The sequence below is a fragment of the Oncorhynchus mykiss genome, chromosome 28 (genome assembly GCF_013265735.2).
Source record: "Oncorhynchus mykiss isolate Arlee chromosome 28, USDA_OmykA_1.1, whole genome shotgun sequence".
NCBI lineage: Eukaryota > Metazoa > Chordata > Actinopteri > Salmoniformes > Salmonidae > Oncorhynchus > Oncorhynchus mykiss.
The window spans coordinates 39,397,142-39,416,977 of record NC_048592.1 but is presented as its reverse complement, the minus strand read 5'-3'; the positions used below and the strand labels follow the sequence as shown (position 1 = coordinate 39,416,977).

General features: G+C 44.5%; 1 protein-coding gene across 20 annotated transcripts in view; it reads right to left on the bottom strand.

Moving 5' to 3' along the window:
* The window catches only part of epb41l3b (erythrocyte membrane protein band 4.1-like 3b), a 100,329-nt gene that overhangs the window by 67,830 nt on the left and 12,663 nt on the right, over positions 1 to 19,836 (bottom strand). For 9 of the 20 annotated variants that reach the window (XM_036966493.1, XM_036966485.1, XM_036966490.1 and 6 more), the window contains exons 1-3: positions 18,743 to 18,995; positions 6,130 to 6,305; positions 3,637 to 3,777 (exon numbers count right to left, since the gene is read on the bottom strand). In XM_036966493.1, the coding sequence (XP_036822388.1) occupies positions 3,637 to 3,777; positions 6,130 to 6,294 (306 nt within the window). In that variant the 5' untranslated portion in view covers positions 6,295 to 6,305; positions 18,743 to 18,995. Of the gene's footprint in view, positions 1 to 3,636; positions 3,778 to 6,129; positions 6,306 to 18,742; positions 18,996 to 19,836 lie in introns of those variants that run through there. The other 11 variants (XM_036966503.1, XM_036966504.1, XM_036966505.1 and 8 more) reach the window with 3 other exon arrangements.

Genomic DNA, 19,836 nt, shown 5'->3' with positions numbered 1-19,836 from the left:
TCTTCCATAAAGGCCAGATTTGTGCAATATACGACTGATTGTTGTCCTATGGACAGAGTCTCCCACCTCAGCTGTAGATCTCTGCAGTTCATCCAGAGTGATCATGGGCCTCTTGGCTGCATCTCTGATCAGTCTTCTCCTTGTATGAGCTGAAAGTTTAGAGGGACGGCCAGGTCTTGGTAGATTTGCAGTGGTCTGATACCCCTTCCATTTCAATATTATCGCTTGCACAGTGCTCCTTGGGATGTTTAAAGCTTGGGAAATATTTTTGTATCCAAATCCGGCTTTAAACTTCTTCACAACAGTATATCGGACCTGCCTGGTGTGTTCCTTGTTCTTCATGATGCTCTCTGCGCTTTTAACGGACCTCTGAGACTATCACAGTGCAGGTGCATTTATACGGAGACTTGATTACACACAGGTGGATTGTATTTATCATCATTAGTCATTTAGGTCAACATTGGATCATTCAGAGATCCTCACTGAACTTCTGGAGAGAGTTTGCTGCACTGAAAGTAAAGGGGCTGAATAATTTTGCACGCCCAATTTTTCAGTTTTTTGATTTGTTAAAATAGTTTGAAATATCCAATAAATGTCGTTCCACTTCATGATTGTGTCCCACTTGTTGTTGATTCTTCACAAAAAAATACAGTTTTATATCTTTATGTTTGAAGCCTGAAATGTGGCAAAAGGTCGCAAAGTTCAAGGGGGCCGAATACTTTCGCAAGGCACTGTATGTATGTATGTATGTATGTATGTATGTATGTATATATATATATATATATATGACATTTGTAATGTCTTTATTGTTTTGAAACTTCTGTATGTTTAATGTTTACTGTTAATTGTTATTGTTTATTTCACTTTTGTATATTATCTACCTCACTTGCTTTGGCAATGTTAACACATGTTTCCCATGCCAATAAAGCCCTTGAATTGAATTGACAGACAGTGAGAGACAGACAGTGAGAGAGATAGATAGAGACAGTGAGAGAGATAGAGAGAGACAGTGCGAGAGAGAGATAGAGACAGTGCGAGAGATAGATAGAGACAGTGAGAGATAGATAGAGACAGTGAGAGAGGGAGAGAGACAGTGAGAGAGGGAGACAGTCTGTCAGTACTAAACTGGTCTTCAGACAGTAATGGGAATGAGATAAAACAGACTCCCTACAACGAACTGAGTATCTTCATTTAACCTCAATGTTCTCAATGTGTGATATGTTGCTGGCTTTAACCAGCTGGCCTGTGTGATATGTTGCTGGCTTTAACCAGCCTGTAACCAGCTGGCCTGTGTGATATGTTGCTGGCTTTAACCAGCCTGTAACCAGCTGGCCTGTGTGATATATTGCTGGCTTTAACCAGCCTGTAACCAGCTGGCCTGTGTGATATGTTGCTGGCTTTAACCAGCCTGTAACCAGCTGGCCTGTGTGAAATGTTGCTGGCTTTAACCAGCCTGTAACCAGCTGGCCTGTGTGATATGTTGCTGGCTTTAACCAGCCTGTAACCAGCTGGCCTGTGTGAAATGTTGCTGGCTTTAACCAGCCTGTAACCAGCTGGCCTGTGTGAAATGTTGCTGGCTTTAACCAGCCTGTAACCAGCTGGCCTGTGTGATATGTTGCTGGCTTTAACCAGCCTGTAACCAGCTGGCCTGTGTGATATGTTGCTCTGACATCATTGCTCTGACATCATCGCTCGTGTGATAGAACAGAAGCACATGTCCTTTTTTTCCCTTGGTGCTCCACCACCTCTGCTTCATCAACAAAACCCAATCAACAACGGTGCTAGGAAGGACAGTGGCCATGTCTCCTCCTGCTGCGGACTCCATGTTTACCTGGTCTGTCTGTGTGTTCATGTACAGTCATATAGCCTGTGTCAGTGTGTAGCTGTAGTTTAACCTTGACATGTTTACAGTAGCTGTCCTCATAGCTGCCTGGTCCAAGGGGCTGGTGCAGGGAGACGGGGGCTGTTGGAGGGAGGAGGGAGGGGTGGAGGGAGGGGCTGATGGAGGGAGGGAGGGAGGGGTGGAGGAGGGAGGGAGGGAGGGGAGGAGGGAGGGAGAGGTAGAGGGGAGGAGGAGGGAGGGAAGGAGGGGGGGAGGGAGGGGGGGAGGGAGGGGTGGAGGGAGGGGCTGATGGAGGGAGGGAGGGAGGGAGGGAGGGAGGGAGGGGTGGAGGAGGGAGGGAGGGGAGGAGGGAGGGAGAGGTAGAGGGGAGGAGGAGGGAGGGAAGGAGGGGGGGAGGGAGGGGTGGAGGGTAGAGGGAGAAGGACTGAAGGAGAGAGGGGGGGATACTATAAATCTGTAAACAGAGGGAGATCCCTCGGGAGGCTCTCTCCCCTCCTCACAGTCTTCTCTCATGCAGGGGAGGCCCATACACTAATACATGACCCAGCCACAGACCACACCCCAGGGAGTCATGCAGGGGAGTCCCATACACTAATACATGACCCAGCCACAGACCACACCCCAGGGAGTCATGCAGGGGAGGCCCATACACTAATACATGACCCAGCCACAGACCACACCCCAGGGAGTCATGCATGGGAGGCCCATACACTAATACACGACCCAGCCACAGACCACACTGCAGGGAGTCATATAAACAGCTCTCAATCATTCTCCTTGTGTTCTGATTATGACGTCTTGATGTAGAACGTATCACAGTGTAAAACGTGGAAGCAGCTGGTCTCTGTGTGTGGAAGGCTGAGCTCCTGAAGTCGTCTCGCTCTCTCTCACCTTCCCTCAACATCCAATAACTGTTCTGTGTGGGCGTGTGCATTTACTTCATACATCTGCCAATCAATGACTATCAGTCCAGGTATAACTCAATATGAAGCAAGAAACCAAATTGTATAATTCCAAAAATGTAAAAATGATCCCAACAGTTACTGCAATCTACCCCCCAACGACCCCCAAATTAGCTCATACACCAATCCCTGTATGTCTACACCCCGTCCAGATGAGACGTTGTTCAGAAGTGCTGGATGTCCACAGCAGGAGGGTAAAGTAGGATTGGGAGTGACTCACACAGAGAACAGTGAGAATGACTCTGATCCTCTTAAACCCACACCCCAAACCGAACAACCGTTCCTAAACCCCTCTACACACACACACACACAGACAGACACAAACTGTTCAACCACTCTCATTCTTAAACCCACACCCCAAACCGAACAACCGTTCCTAAACCCCTCTACACAACCACACAAACATCTCCTGTTCCAAAGCCCCCACCCAAACATAGGGCTAATCTACCCCCTCCCCCCCTAACGGGGCTCTATCCTCTATCTGGCTAAAGCAGATTCGGTTGTTTGTTTGGGTGGAAGGAACGTTGAGTCCTTGGCATGTTGAAGCTTCTCCCCGCTTGTCTACACACACACACAACTCTATACTAAATACATCTGACAGAACTGGAAGCTAAGTTGTTGTTACTGTGTACCATTTGAGATGATAGTTTCCCTGGATATTTGATGGCCGAAAAGTCATTTTATCACACAGACAGAGAGACAGAGACAGAGACAGAGACAGAGATCAAATCTGAAATTAGCTATTAAGACTTTCGTCCAATCACATCCACCCTGGACGGACGGCAGATAGCAGCAACCTCCTCCTCTTCCTCATCCCCCCCCTGTACTCACGTCCACCGTCATGGTGTAGTCGGAGCCATCTAGCAGGGTGATTTTACACTGCATGTTCTTCAGCTTCCTGACTCCCCTCAGTGGAGACTTGATTGACAGGCGACTGGTTGACGACCTGGTTGACGACAGGTCCTCCTCAAACTAGAGAAAGGAAACACCGACAGGGTTTAGCGATCGAGGCTTCATTAGGAGCCATTTCACGTGTACATTTTTGTCATTGAGCAAACACTCTTATCCAGAATGTATCCGTTAGTTATTACTGCATCCATCTTAAAGTAGCTAGGTGAGCAAGTGCCTGTTAAGTACGTGTTGTTGGTATGCCAATGACAGATAAGAAACAGAATGACAGTGTTTAGTCATTAAAATAGGCAGAGGAAAATAATCCACTATGACAATGTTTGATCAGTCCCATCCCCAAAAACATGACATGCCACAAGAGGTCTCTTCACATTCCCCAAGTCCAGAACAGACTATGGGAGGTGTACAGTACTACATAGAGCCATGACTACATGGAACTCTACTCCACAGTACTACATAGAGCCATGACTACATAGAACTCTATTCCACAGTACTACATAGAGCCATGACTACATGGAACTCTATTCCACAGTACTACATGGAGCCATGACTACATGGAACTCTATTCCACAGTACTACATGGAGCCATGACTACATGGAACTCTATTCCACAGTACTACATGGAGCCATGACTACATGGAACTCTATTCCACAGTACTACATAGAGCCATGACTACATGGAACTCTATTCCACAGTACTACATAGAGCCATGACTACATGGAACTCTATTCCACAGTACTACATAGAGCCATGACTACATGGAACTCTATTCCACAGTACTACATAGAGCCATGACTACATGGAACTCTATTCCACAGTACTACATAGAGCCATGACTACATGGAACTCTATTCCACAGTACTACATAGAGCCATGACTACATGGAACTCTATTCCACAGTACTACATAGAGCCATGACTACATGGAACTCTATTCCACAGTACTACATAGAGCCATGACTACATGGAACTCTATTCCACAGTACTACATAGAGCCATGACTACATGGAACTCTATTCCACAGTACTACATAGAGCCATGACTACATGGAACTCTATTCCACAGTACTACATAGAGCCATGACTACATGGAACTCTATTCCACAGTACTACATAGAGCCATGACTACATGGAACTCTATTCCACAGTACTACATAGAGCCATGACTACATGGAACTCTATTCCACAGTACTACATAGAGCCATGACTACATGGAACTCTATTCCACAGTACTACATAGAGCCATGACTACATGGAACTCTATTCCACAGTACTACATAGAGCCATGACTACATGGAACTCTATTCCACAGTACTACATAGAGCCATGACTACATGGAACTCTATTCCACAGTACTACATAGAGCCATGACTACATGGAACTCTATTCCACAGTACTACATAGAGCCATGACTACATGGAACTCTATTCCACAGTACTACATAGAGCCATGACTACATGGAACTCTATTCCACAGTACTACATAGAGCCATGACTACATGGAACTCTATTCCACAGTACTACATAGAGCCATGACTACATGGAACTCTATTCCACAGTACTACATAGAGCCATGACTACATGGAACTCTATTCCACAGTACTACATAGAGCCATGACTACATGGAACTCTATTCCACAGTACTACATAGAGCCATGACTACATGGAACTCTATTCCACAGTACTACATAGAGCCATGACTACATGGAACTCTATTCCACAGTACTACATAGAACCATGACTACATGGAACTCTATTCCACAGTACTACATAGAGCCATGACTACATGGAACTCTATTCCACAGTACTACATAGAGCCATGACTACATGGAACTCTATTCCACAGTACTACATAGAACCATGGCTACATGGAACTCTATTCCACAGTACTACATAGAGCCATGACTACATGGAACTCTATTCCACAGTACTACATAGAACCATGACTACATGGAACTCTATTCCACAGTACTACATAGAGCCATGACTACATGGAACTCTATTCCACAGTACTACATAGAGACATGACTACATGGAACTCTATTCCACATCAGGTAACTGACGCAGCAGGAGAATCAGATTAAAAAACAGATACAAATACACCTTATGGTACAGCGGGGGACTGTGAAGAGACACAAACATAGGCACAGACACATGCATACACACACACACACACACACACACATAGATTTTGTACTGTAGATACTTGTACTGTGACATTTTACAAACTGCCATAATTTTGCTGGACCCCAGGAAGAGTAGCTGCTGCCTTGGCAGGAACCAATGGGGATCCATAATAAACAGTAGTGCACTATATAGGGCTCTGTTCAACAGAGTAAACAACCTGCTCAGCACTGTGACCCCCTACTACACTGTAATGTCAGTGAATTAACAAATCAGTAGCTACGAGGTCTCACCTGGTTATTCCTGGCAGGTGTGCTGTGTCCCGTGGCGGCTGGGAAGTGTTCTGCTGTCTTCTCCTTCCCTCCTTTCTCCTTCCCTCCTTTCTCCTTCCCTCCTTTCCCCTTCCCTCCTTTCCCCTGCTGCTTAGGCTCAGAGTCGGCTCCTGATTCAGTCGTCATGGCGAATCACACTGGAACAGAGAAAAAGAGAGAGGATTTAGATGAGTCAAGTAGGAGTTGTTCCATGTCATTTCAGCAAGCCATGATGATACCCACCCGATCTCAGATGGTCAGGAAATTGTTTTTGTAGTTAGAAACAGGTAAGATTGGCATTCCTGAAACATTATTTTGTTAAAATAAAATGTTCTCTGAGAAAGTTGGCTAATTGATTGAACCCATTTTAAATGTATAGGATTCATATAATATTCAATAAACATAGTACTCAACATCCGATTTGGACTAAACTTTTTCCTACCAATGAGTAAGACATGAGGAATCCCACCCCAAACAATAAAAAGTCTCCCCCGGACCCCGCCGTGCCAATCCCACCCCAACAACCAGAATAAAGTAGAAGTGCTCTGTTTGACAAGTAGTACGATGCTGCGGATTGGAGTATTGCTTCTCCATACTATGTAATGTATTTCCCTGTGAATATTATTTTTTTTTCCTGTTCAGAGAAATTAGTAATTGAAGTCGCTTGTATTATTCACCATAAAGTCGTGTGGAAGTACCTGGTTTTGACCATTAGACGCCGCTGTTCCTGCTATACCGCCACACTCTTATCCATTTTTGCTGGGCTCTTGTGTTTATTAAATATAACATTTTCTTTGCAACTTTGGGTTAGAAAACCAATAGTTTTAGATCATAACTACGAATAGAATTGTGGTTATCCTCACAATTCAAGTCAGTCTTCCATGAATGTTTTTTTTTTTTTAAGTGTTCAGTCTACTGCTCCTACCTCACAGTGAAACCCATCAACTAGGTGGCAGGGTAGCCTAGTGGTTAGAGTGTAGAGGCGGTAGGTAGCCTAGTGGTTAGAGCATTGGACTAGTAACCCAAAGGCTGCAAGATCGAATCCCCCGAGTTGACAAGGTAAAAAAAAAAAATCTGTAGTTCTGCCTCTGAACAAGGCAGTTAACCCACTGTTCCTAGGCCGTCATTGTAAATAAGAAAGACTTCTTATTATTTAACTTGCCTAGTTAAATAACAGAAATAAAAAAAATAGGTGCATGAATAGAGTAACAGACTAATAAATGGGCAAGTAACAAACCTTTCAACTGGGAAACCATCACCACATTAAGAGGAGGAAACAGAAACCTCTGATCACCATCCTGGTTATCTAGGGACGGCCAGACCACACTGGCAGGACTATGTGGAGTACCTAGAGGTGCATAGTATGGATGTCTGACATATCTGGGAGGGCCATCATCAGCTATTTTAAACACAGTGCTTCCTCCAGGGATATCTAAGGGTTCAGGCTTGGGGCTCTTACCCACAGAGAGAGAGATTTAACACAGTGCTTCCTCCTGGGATATCTAAGGGTTCAGGCTTGGGGCTCTTACCCACAGAGAGAGAGATTTAACACAGTGCTTCCTCCTGGGATATCTAAGGGTTCAGGCTTGGGGCTCTTACCCACAGAGAGAGAGAGAGATTTAACACAGTGCTTCCTCCGGGGATATCTAAGGGTTCAGGCTTGGGGCTCTTACCCACAGAGAGAGAGATTTAACACAGTGCTTCCTCCGGGGATATCTAAGGGTTCAGGCTTGGGGCTCTTACCCACAGAGAGAGAGAGATTTAACACAGTGCTTCCTCCGGGGATATCTAAGGGTTCAGGCTTGGGGCTCTTACCCACAGAGAGAGAGAGATTTAACACAGTGCTTCCTCCAGGGATATCTAAGGGTTCAGGCTTGGGGCTCTTACCCACAGAGAGAGAGAGATTTAACACAGTGCTTCAGGCTTGGGGCTCTTACCCACAGAGAGAGAGAGAGATTTAACACAGTTTCCTCCTGGGATATCTAAGGGTTCAGGCTTGGGGCTCTTACCCACAGACATGGTAATAGAGAGCCCCCAGGATCCCACAGCCAATAAGGGAAGTACAGGCTGCAAAAGCTCTGAATACATAGCGGACGGTTGTAATGGGACATTCAGTAACTGCATAGTGAAAAACACTGAACAGGGAACAGCTGTGAGGTCATTGTTATGTTATCCGTTACAAGAGAAAGCTCAAGTCTTACAAGGAGGGACCACTGTTCACCGTCTTCAAACTCTTGCCCCAACTAAGGATTTGTTGTTTCACTGCAGCTTGTGTGTACGATAGAATCTACCTTCTCTACCCGTCTCTCTTGGCGGCGTTTACGTGGCGACTGAGCTGGGAATAGGATTACAATGAGATGCCAATCCAGGCTCTGCCAACCCACAACATTACACTACCCACTCACTCAGAGAAGAGAGAAGGTTATTTATTTTTAAAGGATTTGGATAATGTTGATTTGATTTCGTTATAAATCCAGCCTTGTTTTCATATAACAGAAATAAACCCTTTCAAAGCCATAATCAGCTTGTTTCTTTAGGCTTGCATCCCAAATGGCACCCTATTCCCTAAATAGTGCACTACTTTAGACCAGGGTCTATAGGGTAGTAGTGCACTACTTTAGACCAGAGTCTATAGGGTAGTAGTGCACTACTTTAGACCAGGGTCTATAGGGTAGTAGTGCACTACTTTAGACCAGAGTCTATAGGGTAGTAGTGCACTACTTTAGACCAGAGTCTATAGGGTAGTAGTGCACTACTTTAGACCAGGGTCTATAGGGCAGTAGTGCACTACTTTAGACCAGGACCCATAGGGTAGTAGTGCACTACTTTAGACCAGGACCCATAGGGTAGTAGTGCACTATGTAGGGAATAGTGTGCCATTTGGGAGACATTATCACTGTTTCTATCCTGGAGTTGGACTGGGTGTGACTCCAGAACATGTGTTTATTAGGGCTAGAGTTGGACTGGGTGTGACTCCAGAACATGTGTTTATTAAGGCTAGAGTTGGACTGGGTGTGACTCCAGAACATGTGTTTATTAAGGCTAGAGTTGGACTGGGTGTGACTCCAGAACATGTGTTTATTAGGGCTAGAGTTGGACTGGGTGTGACTCCAGAACATGTGTTTATTAAGGCTAGAGTTGGACTGGGTGTGACTCCAGAACATGTGTTTATTAAGGCTAGAGTTGGACTGGGTGTGACTCCAGAACATGTGTTTATTAAGGCTAGAGTTGGACTGGGTGTGACTCCAGAACATGTGTTTATTAAGGCTAGAGTTGGACTGGGTGTGACTCCAGAACATGTGTTTATTAAGGCTAGAGTTGGACTGGGTGTGACTCCAGAACATGTGTTTATTAAGGCTAGAGTTGGACTGGGTGTGACTCCAGAACATGTGTTTATTAAGGCTAGAGTTGGACTGGGTGTGACTCCAGAACATGTGTTTATTAAGGCTAGAGTTGGACTGGGTGTGACTCCAGAACATGTGTTTATTAAGGCTAGAGTTGGACTGGGTGGGACTCCAGAACATGTGTTTATTAAGGCTAGAGTTGGACTGGGTGTGACTCCAGAACATGTGTTTATTAGGGCTAGAGTTGGACTGGGTGTGACTCCAGAACATGTGTTTATTAAGGCTAGAGTTGGACTGGGTGTGACTCCAGAACATGTGTTTATTAAGGCTAGAGTTGGACTGGGTGTGACTCCAGAACATGTGTTTATTAAGGCTAGAGTTGGACTGGGTGTGACTCCAGAACATGTGTTCACAGGGCTAGAGTTGGACTGGGTGTGACTCCAGAACATGTGTTTATTAAGGCTAGAGTTGGACTGGGTGTGACTCCAGAACATGTGTTTATTAAGGCTAGAGTTGGACTGGGTGTGACTCCAGAACATGTGTTTATTAGGGCTAGAGTTGGACTGGGTGTGACTCCAGAACATGTGTTTATTAGGGCTAGAGTTGGACTGGGTGTGACTCCAGAACATGTGTTTATTAAGGCTAGAGTTGGACTGGGTGGGACTCCAGAACATGTGTTTATTAGGGCTAGAGTTGGACTGGGTGTGACTCCAGAACATGTGTTCACAGGGCTAGAGTTGGACTGGGTGTGACTCCAGAACATGTGTTTATTAGGGCTAGAGTTGGACTGGGTGTGACTCCAGAACATGTGTTTATTAGGGCTAGAGTTGGACTGGGTGTGACTCCAGAACATGTGTTTATTAAGGCTAGAGTTGGACTGGGTGTGACTCCAGAACATGTGTTTATTAGGGCTAGAGTTGGACTGGGTGTGACTCCAGAACATGTGTTTATTAGGGCTAGAGTTGGACTGGGTGTGACTCCAGAACATGTGTTTATTAGGGCTAGAGTTGGACTGGGTGTGACTCCAGAACATGTGTTTATTAGGGCTAGAGTTGGACTGGGTGTGACTCCAGAACATGTGTTTATTAAGGCTAGAGTTGGACTGGGTGGGACTCCAGAACATGTGTTTATTAAGGCTAGAGTTGGACTGGGTGTGACTCCAGAACATGTGTTTATTAAGGCTAGAGTTGGACTGGGTGTGACTCCAGAACATGTGTTTATTAAGGCTAGAGTTGGACTGGGTGTGACTCCAGAACATGTGTTTATTAAGGCTAGAGTTGGACTGGGTGTGACTCCAGAACATGTGTTTATTAAGGCTAGAGTTGGACTGGGTGTGACTCCAGAACATGTGTTTATTAAGGCTAGAGTTGGACTGGGTGTGACTCCAGAACATGTGTTTATTAAGGCTAGAGTTGGACTGGGTGTGACTCCAGAACATGTGTTTATTAAGGCTAGAGTTGGACTGGGTGTGACTCCAGAACATGTGTTTATTAAGGCTAGAGTTGGACTGGGTGGGACTCCAGAACATGTGTTTATTAAGGCTAGAGTTGGACTGGGTGTGACTCCAGAACATGTGTTTATTAGGGCTAGAGTTGGACTGGGTGTGACTCCAGAACATGTGTTTATTAAGGCTAGAGTTGGACTGGGTGTGACTCCAGAACATGTGTTTATTAAGGCTAGAGTTGGACTGGGTGTGACTCCAGAACATGTGTTTATTAAGGCTAGAGTTGGACTGGGTGTGACTCCAGAACATGTGTTCACAGGGCTAGAGTTGGACTGGGTGTGACTCCAGAACATGTGTTTATTAAGGCTAGAGTTGGACTGGGTGTGACTCCAGAACATGTGTTTATTAAGGCTAGAGTTGGACTGGGTGTGACTCCAGAACATGTGTTTATTAGGGCTAGAGTTGGACTGGGTGTGACTCCAGAACATGTGTTTATTAGGGCTAGAGTTGGACTGGGTGTGACTCCAGAACATGTGTTTATTAAGGCTAGAGTTGGACTGGGTGTGACTCCAGAACATGTGTTTATTAGGGCTAGAGTTGGACTGGGTGTGACTCCAGAACATGTGTTTATTAGGGCTAGAGTTGGACTGGGTGTGACTCCAGAACATGTGTTTATTAAGGCTAGAGTTGGACTGGGTGTGACTCCAGAACATGTGTTTATTAGGGCTAGAGTTGGACTGGGTGTGACTCCAGAACATGTGTTTATTAGGGCTAGAGTTGGACTGGGTGTGACTCCAGAACATGTGTTTATTAAGGCTAGAGTTGGACTGGGTGTGACTCCAGAACATGTGTTTATTAAGGCTAGAGTTGGACTGGGTGTGACTCCAGAACATGTGTTTATTAAGGCTAGAGTTGGACTGGGTGTGACTCCAGAACATGTGTTTATTAAGGCTAGAGTTGGACTGGGTGTGACTCCAGAACATGTGTTTATTAAGGCTAGAGTTGGACTGGGTGTGACTCCAGAACATGTGTTTATTAAGGCTAGAGTTGGACTGGGTGTGACTCCAGAACATGTGTTTATTAAGGCTAGAGTTGGACTGGGTGTGACTCCAGAACATGTGTTTATTAAGGCTAGAGTTGGACTGGGTGTGACTCCAGAACATGTGTTTATTAAGGCTAGAGTTGGACTGGGTGTGACTCCAGAACATGTGTTTATTAAGGCTAGAGTTGGACTGGGTGTGACTCCAGAACATGTGTTTATTAAGGCTAGAGTTGGACTGGGTGGGACTCCAGAACATGTGTTTATTAAGGCTAGAGTTGGACTGGGTGGGACTCCAGAACATGTGTTTATTAAGGCTAGAGTTGGACTGGGTGGGACTCCAGAACATGTGTTTATTAAGGCTAGAGTTGGACTGGGTGTGACTCCAGAACATGTATTCACAGGGCTAGAGTTGGACTGGGTGTGACTCCAGAACATGTGTTTATTAGGGCTAGAGTTGGACTGGGTGGGACTCCAGAACATGTGTTTATTAAGGCTAGAGTTGGACTGGGTGGGACTCCAGAACATGTGTTTATTAGGGCTAGAGTTGGACTGGGTGGGACTCCAGAACATGTGTTTATTAAGGCTAGAGTTGGACTGGGTGGGACTCCAGAACATGTGTTTATTAAGGCTAGAGTTGGACTGGGTGTGACTCCAGAACATGTGTTCACAGGGCTAGAGTTGGACTGGGTGGGACTCCAGAACATGTGTTTATTAAGGCTAGAGTTGGACTGGGTGTGACTCCAGAACATGTGTTTATTACGGCTAGAGTTGGACTGGGTGTGACTCCAGAACATGTGTTTATTAGGGCTAGAGTTGGACTGGGTGTGACTCCAGAACATGTGTTTATTAAGGCTAGAGTTGGACTGGGTGTGACTCCAGAACATGTGTTTATTAAGGCTAGAGTTGGACTGGGTGTGACTCCAGAACATGTGTTTATTAAGGCTAGAGTTGGACTGGGTGGGACTCCAGAACATGTGTTTATTAAGGCTAGAGTTGGACTGGGTGTGACTCCAGAACATGTGTTTATTAGGGCTAGAGTTGGACTGGGTGTGACTCCAGAACATGTGTTTATTAAGGCTAGAGTTGGACTGGGTGTGACTCCAGAACATGTGTTTATTAAGGCTAGAGTTGGACTGGGTGTGACTCCAGAACATGTGTTTATTAAGGCTAGAGTTGGACTGGGTGTGACTCCAGAACATGTGTTTATTAAGGCTAGAGTTGGACTGGGTGTGACTCCAGAACATGTGTTTATTAAGGCTAGAGTTGGACTGGGTGTGACTCCAGAACATGTGTTTATTAAGGCTAGAGTTGGACTGGGTGTGACTCCAGAACATGTGTTTATTAAGGCTAGAGTTGGACTGGGTGGGACTCCAGAACATGTGTTTATTAGGGCTAGAGTTGGACTGGGTGTGACTCCAGAACATGTGTTTATTAAGGCTAGAGTTGGACTGGGTGTGACTCCAGAACATGTGTTCACAGGGCTAGAGTTGGACTGGGTGTGACTCCAGAACATGTGTTTATTAAGGCTAGAGTTGGACTGGGTGTGACTCCAGAACATGTGTTTATTAAGGCTAGAGTTGGACTGGGTGTGACTCCAGAACATGTGTTTATTAAGGCTAGAGTTGGACTGGGTGTGACTCCAGAACATGTGTTTATTAGGGCTAGAGTTGGACTGGGTGTGACTCCAGAACATGTGTTTATTAGGGCTAGAGTTGGACTGGGTGTGACTCCAGAACATGTGTTCACAGGGCTAGAGTTGGACTGGGTGTGACTCCAGAACATGTGTTTATTAGGGCTAGAGTTGGACTGGGTGTGACTCCAGAACATGTGTTTATTAAGGCTAGAGTTGGACTGGGTGTGACTCCAGAACATGTGTTTATTAAGGCTAGAGTTGGACTGGGTGGGACTCCAGAACATGTGTTTATTAAGGCTAGAGTTGGACTGGGTGTGACTCCAGAACATGTGTTTATTAAGGCTAGAGTTGGACTGGGTGTGACTCCAGAACATGTGTTTATTAAGGCTAGAGTTGGACTGGGTGTGACTCCAGAACATGTGTTTATTAAGGCTAGAGTTGGACTGGGTGTGACTCCAGAACATGTGTTTATTAAGGCTAGAGTTGGACTGGGTGTGACTCCAGAACATGTGTTTATTAGGGCTAGAGTTGGACTGGGTGTGACTCCAGAACATGTGTTTATTAAGGCTAGAGTTGGACTGGGTGTGACTCCAGAACATGTGTTTATTAAGGCTAGAGTTGGACTGGGTGTGACTCCAGAACATGTGTTTATTAGGGCTAGAGTTGGACTGGGTGTGACTCCAGAACATGTGTTTATTAAGGCTAGAGTTGGACTGGGTGTGACTCCAGAACATGTGTTTATTAAGGCTAGATTTGGACTGGGTGTGACTCCAGAACATGTGTTTATTAAGGCTAGAGTTGGACTGGGTGTGACTCCAGAACATGTGTTTATTAAGGCTAGAGTTGGACTGGGTGTGACTCCAGAACATGTGTTTATTAAGGCTAGAGTTGGACTGGGTGTGACTCCAGAACATGTGTTTATTAAGGCTAGAGTTGGACTGGAGTGATTCAGGATGCATTAAGATCACCAGATTCATTAAATAGATCCTAAAATAGGGCTGGGTGATATCTCCAAAACATCATATCACAATATTTTTCACATTGAGTGTATTTGATGCTTTTGAAAAATACAAAATAAAGTTAGATATTTGCTTTATCGGTTGTGCATAACCTTAGGGTGGTAGAAGATACATTCTAAGTGGTTTTAAATTAAGCTTTCTCCATTATGATTGAAGTTTGATTAAACAATATAAAAACAACCAGAGGACGCTACCCACTCTCCATATTTTCAAGCATGGTGGTGGCTGCATCATGTTATGGGTATGCTTGTAATCATTATGGACTGGGGAGTGTTTCAGGATAAAAAAAATTAATGGAATGGAGCTAAGCACAGGCAAAAATCCTCGAGGAAAACCTGGTTCAGTCTGCTTTCAACCAGACACTGGGAGATACTAAATCTACACTGGAGTTGCTCACCAAGAAGACGGTGAATGTTCCTGAGTGGCCGAGTTACAGTTTTGACTTTAATCAACTTGAAAATCTATGGCAAGACTTGAAACTGGGTTTTCCTTTGTTTTACTCTGTCAATTAGGTTAGTATTGTGGAGTAACTACAACATCGTTGACCCATCTACCAATAGGTGCCCTTCTAAGTGGTTGAATCTGTGTTTGAAATTTACTGACCGTACAGATAATTGTATGTGTGGGGTACAGAGATGAGGTAGTCATTCAGAAATCATGTTAAACACTATTATGGCACACAGAGTGAGTCCACGCAACTTATTAAGTGACTTGTTAAGCACATTTTTACTCCTGAACGTATTTAGGCTTGTCGTAACAAAGGGGTTGAATACTTATTGACACAAGACATTTCAGTTTTTCAGTTTGCAATTCATTTGTAAAACATACTTTAAAAAAAAAAAATTGTTGCATTATTCCACTCTGACATTAAGTGGTATTGTTTGTAAGCCAGTGACAACAAAATCTACATTTAAATCAATTTTCAATTCAGACTAACACAACATTTGTCCAGGGGTATGAATTCCTTTCTGTAGGCACTGTACATAATAACAATCAGGACCCAAGACATCACATACTGTAGCCAACATGGCGTTCTGTACAAAGTGTTCTAGGAGGAATTGAATGTTGATTTGTAATTGCTTTGTAATGCACACCGTTGGACAGGGGCCTGCTGTACAGATTGAGGATGACATGCCATCTGTGCTCCTGTGTGTGTGCTCTGTTACCCAGAACTACAGATCCACAGCTGGACCCCATATCTCTCCTCTCCATCACTCTCATCCTGCTCTCCAGCACTCTCATCATCCCCCTCTCCACCCCTCTCATCCCTCTCTCCACCCCTCTCATCCCTCTCTCCGCCCTGAGGGCTTAGAGAGGTTACACAGAAGTGACTGCATGGCCATTTCTCATACATTCAGAACCATCTGAACACTATGACTGGCTGGAGGCAGGACACAGACACTATGGCTGGCTGGAGGCAGGACACAGACACTATGACTGGCTGGAGGCAGGACACAGACACTATGACTGGCTGGAGGCAGGACACAGACACTATGAGTGGCTGGAGGCAGGACACAGACACTATGAGTGGCTGGAGGCAGGACACAGACACTATGAGTGGCTGGAGGCAGGACACAGAGCTATAATACCGGCTGTAGGATACGATATCCCTAAGGAAGAGCTATAATACCGGCTGGAGGCTACGATATCCCTAAGGAAGAGCTATAATACCGGCTGTAGGATACGATATCCCTAAGGAAGAGCTATAATACCGGCTGGAGGCTACGATATCCCTAAGGAAGAGCTATAATACCGGCTGGAGGCTATGATATCCCTAAGGAAGAGCTATAATACCGGCTGGAGGCTACGATATCCCTAAGGAAGAGCTATAATACCGGCTGTAGGATACGATATCCCTAAGGAAGAGCTATAATACCGGCTGTAGGATACGATATCCCTAAGGAAGAGCTATAATACCGGCTGGAGGCTACGATATCCCTAAGGAAGAGCTATAATACCGGCTGGAGGCTACGATATCCCTAAGGAAGAGCTATAATACCGGCTGGAGGCTACGATATCCCTAAGGAAGAGCTATAATACCGGCTGTAGGATACGATATCCCTAAGGAAGAGCTATAATACCGGCTGTAGGATACGATATCCCTAAGGAAGAGCTATAATACCGGCTGGAGGCTACGATATCCCTAAGGAAGAGCTATAATACCGGCTGTAGGATACGATATCCCTAAGGAAGAGCTATAATACCGGCTGTAGGATACGATATCCCAGCAATACTAAAACATGATGAGAAGTCGGCCTAACTTCCAACCACAATCTGACTTCCCATCTCTGAAACTTACAAGTCACCTTGTTGTTCTTCTTCTCCACATATAGATGAAGAATTCTATGAACAAAACGACCCTACATTTGTTTAGTTCTCAACAAAAAAAAATAGACTATTTTTGTTTTCTACTGTGTTATTGACTTGTTAATTGTTTACTCCATGTGTAACTCTGTGTTGTCTGTTCACACTGCTATGCTTTATCTTGGCCAGGTCGCAGTTGCAAATGAGAACTTGTTCTCAACTAGCCTACCTGGTTAAATAAAGGGGAAATAAATAAATATTTTTAAAAAACAGATGACATTTCACCATAGATATATTACAACTCTGTGAGTACTTTAAAAAATGTCAAAGATTGTGGAAAACACAACCAACCAACAAGGTGCTGTTAACGTCTGCTTGGTGTGGCTGAGATGTGGATTAGTAGGTTTAATAGAGTACCTCGTTTAATAGACCAAACCTCGATGGCACTAACTAGAACGCTAATCTCTAATTCACATGTAATGTCTGACTACTCTACCAGGGAGATATTAGGATATTTCAGACCTTCATAAAATATCAGGCCTATCGTACTTCCGAATGGGTCCTACTCCATGCAGTGTACCAGGGAGACGCAGTAGGCTACAACATGCTACTTCAGACCACTGCTGGGTTTGTTCACGTCTGTGTTGTACCCATGTCCGTCTTGACTAGCCTGTACCAGAGACATATTGTTACTGTCTACTGGCGCTCTAGACGGGTTCTCCAACTGCACTCACAGTAATGTCCGACTATCTACTAAACCGGCAACATATTATGCTACTCAAGGTCTTGTACACTTCAGAATGTACCATGATATCACATCTGATAGTATGATAAACTATCCTGTTACTGTGGCTGATTTAATCAACCGCCATGCTAGACGAATCATGATATGAGTAAATAGCATTAGGTCGGTGTTATACCCCCAGACCGCTGGGAGAGAGTTACCTCCTCTTCCATCCAGACGCTACAGTAGAAGGATGCGTGACCCAAGATGCCTCCTGCTTCCAGCTAACAATAATGATTGGAAAACATGCTGACAACGCCTCTGTAGCACCTTTCGCAAAGCATTGGCAACAACAACAAAACAACATAATGTTAGCATTGCTTAGCTATGCATCTTGTAACGGGGGGGTCAAGTCAGACTGCGACTATACTGTGTAGAGAATAAGGTGCTGTGATACGAAGGGGGCTACAAAAGATATTCCACATTGGAAACCACTCCCACCGCATTGCAGATCAATAACAGTCAAATGGATTGGAAATGAGACACATGACGATGCAGAGGGGTTTTCTTATCAAACCGTCTAGCAAATAAAACATACAGTCGGATGGAAAGAGATTCAATCACAGGTCAGACAATAGCTGACTCGACGTTATCGGTAGTTGACATCCATGATGAATTCATTGCCTCAAAACGAGATGTTTTCCTGCCAGCGTTGGCTAACATGTATTTCTGATCGGTAAAATGATATGATGAAGTATCAGACTAGACAGTTTGATGAGTGCAGGCTTGTCGTAACGTTAACATAAAAGACACAGCTATTCGCTTCGTTAATAAAATGATCTAGTCCGGCAGACTGCTTAACATCGTTTTAGACAAGCTATAACGTTATTAACGTTTACAATGTAACAGACAGACGCGCCAGAAAAGGTTATGACCAACACGAAATAAACATATTGAATGTCATTTTTGGCTATACCGCATGACTGTTTCTGCAAAACAGAAAACGAAGTCCGCTAGTTATAATGGTCGGGGAGAAATCAGGGAAGCATCGCCTTTTCACGTAAAAAATATATATATTCACATACCAGAAAACACGTCTTCCAATCGGTTTAACGACAACAGAATAGAAACTGTATCCGGTACAAAAATGTATGGTAAAGCTCTCTCTCTCTGTCTGTCTGTCGGTTCGGTATTGCGCAAAACAGTAGATCCGTGGTGTAGCCTGGCTACCGTAGACGGTAGAACCTTCCTTCCGGAGCCTCCGCTATAGCAGCCGTGGTGTTCTCCAACCAGCCTATCAGACCCGACTGTCACAGACTCAGCTCAGCTAGGGATTCTGCCTGTCATATAGTTAGTGTTATCGGGGATACGTGGGACGTCCCTACCCTAAACCCTTACCTGTTTAAATTTCAACTTCAATAGGGTGACGTGAGAGTTGGACTTCCCAAAGGAACCCGATCAGTTTGCATTTCTCTACTATTGATTGGGGCAAGAGATCTTCTCAGGTCCAAAGAGCAGAGAAGAGCTTGTTGGACCTGAGGACAATCAGACCCACACCCAATCATAAAAATAAAAAATGGGGGACCCGGACGGACCAGAGAACAACCAAACCCGCAAGGACCAAACGACAACCAAACCTAGACCAGGCCCGATTGGACCAGAGTCACAAAAAAATGATGTTTATCAGCCACGTTGGTCTTCTGGTTAACAAAACAGTCTTTAAAATGTTGGCTAGGCCTTCTATAAGTCAATAAATTCACCTTATTAGCATAACATAAATATGCTATAGGCAATGCAGAGCTGTGGTCAGGTCTATCATTTAAAGTTACATAGACCCAAGATCCGATGACTTACAGACCTGACCTCGAGGAAAAAGTTAGTATTTTGAACCCAGGCCCACTCGGGTCCCGGGTCGGTTCTCAGGTATTTGGGTGGACCCCATATAAACCATGGATTGCTGATGCTATGTATTGGCCAATGAGAGGCTTCGAAGCAATCGGTCGGCCATTATTGCTACTACCAAGAAGGAGCAGTCCACCATAGGAATGAATGGAATTCTACACTATTTAAATTAAATGTTAAGGAAAAAATTACATGTATTGAATTATTTTTGTTGTTGTAGTGGAGACAGTAACATTAGTACTTTCCATTTTATATATATATATATATATATATATAT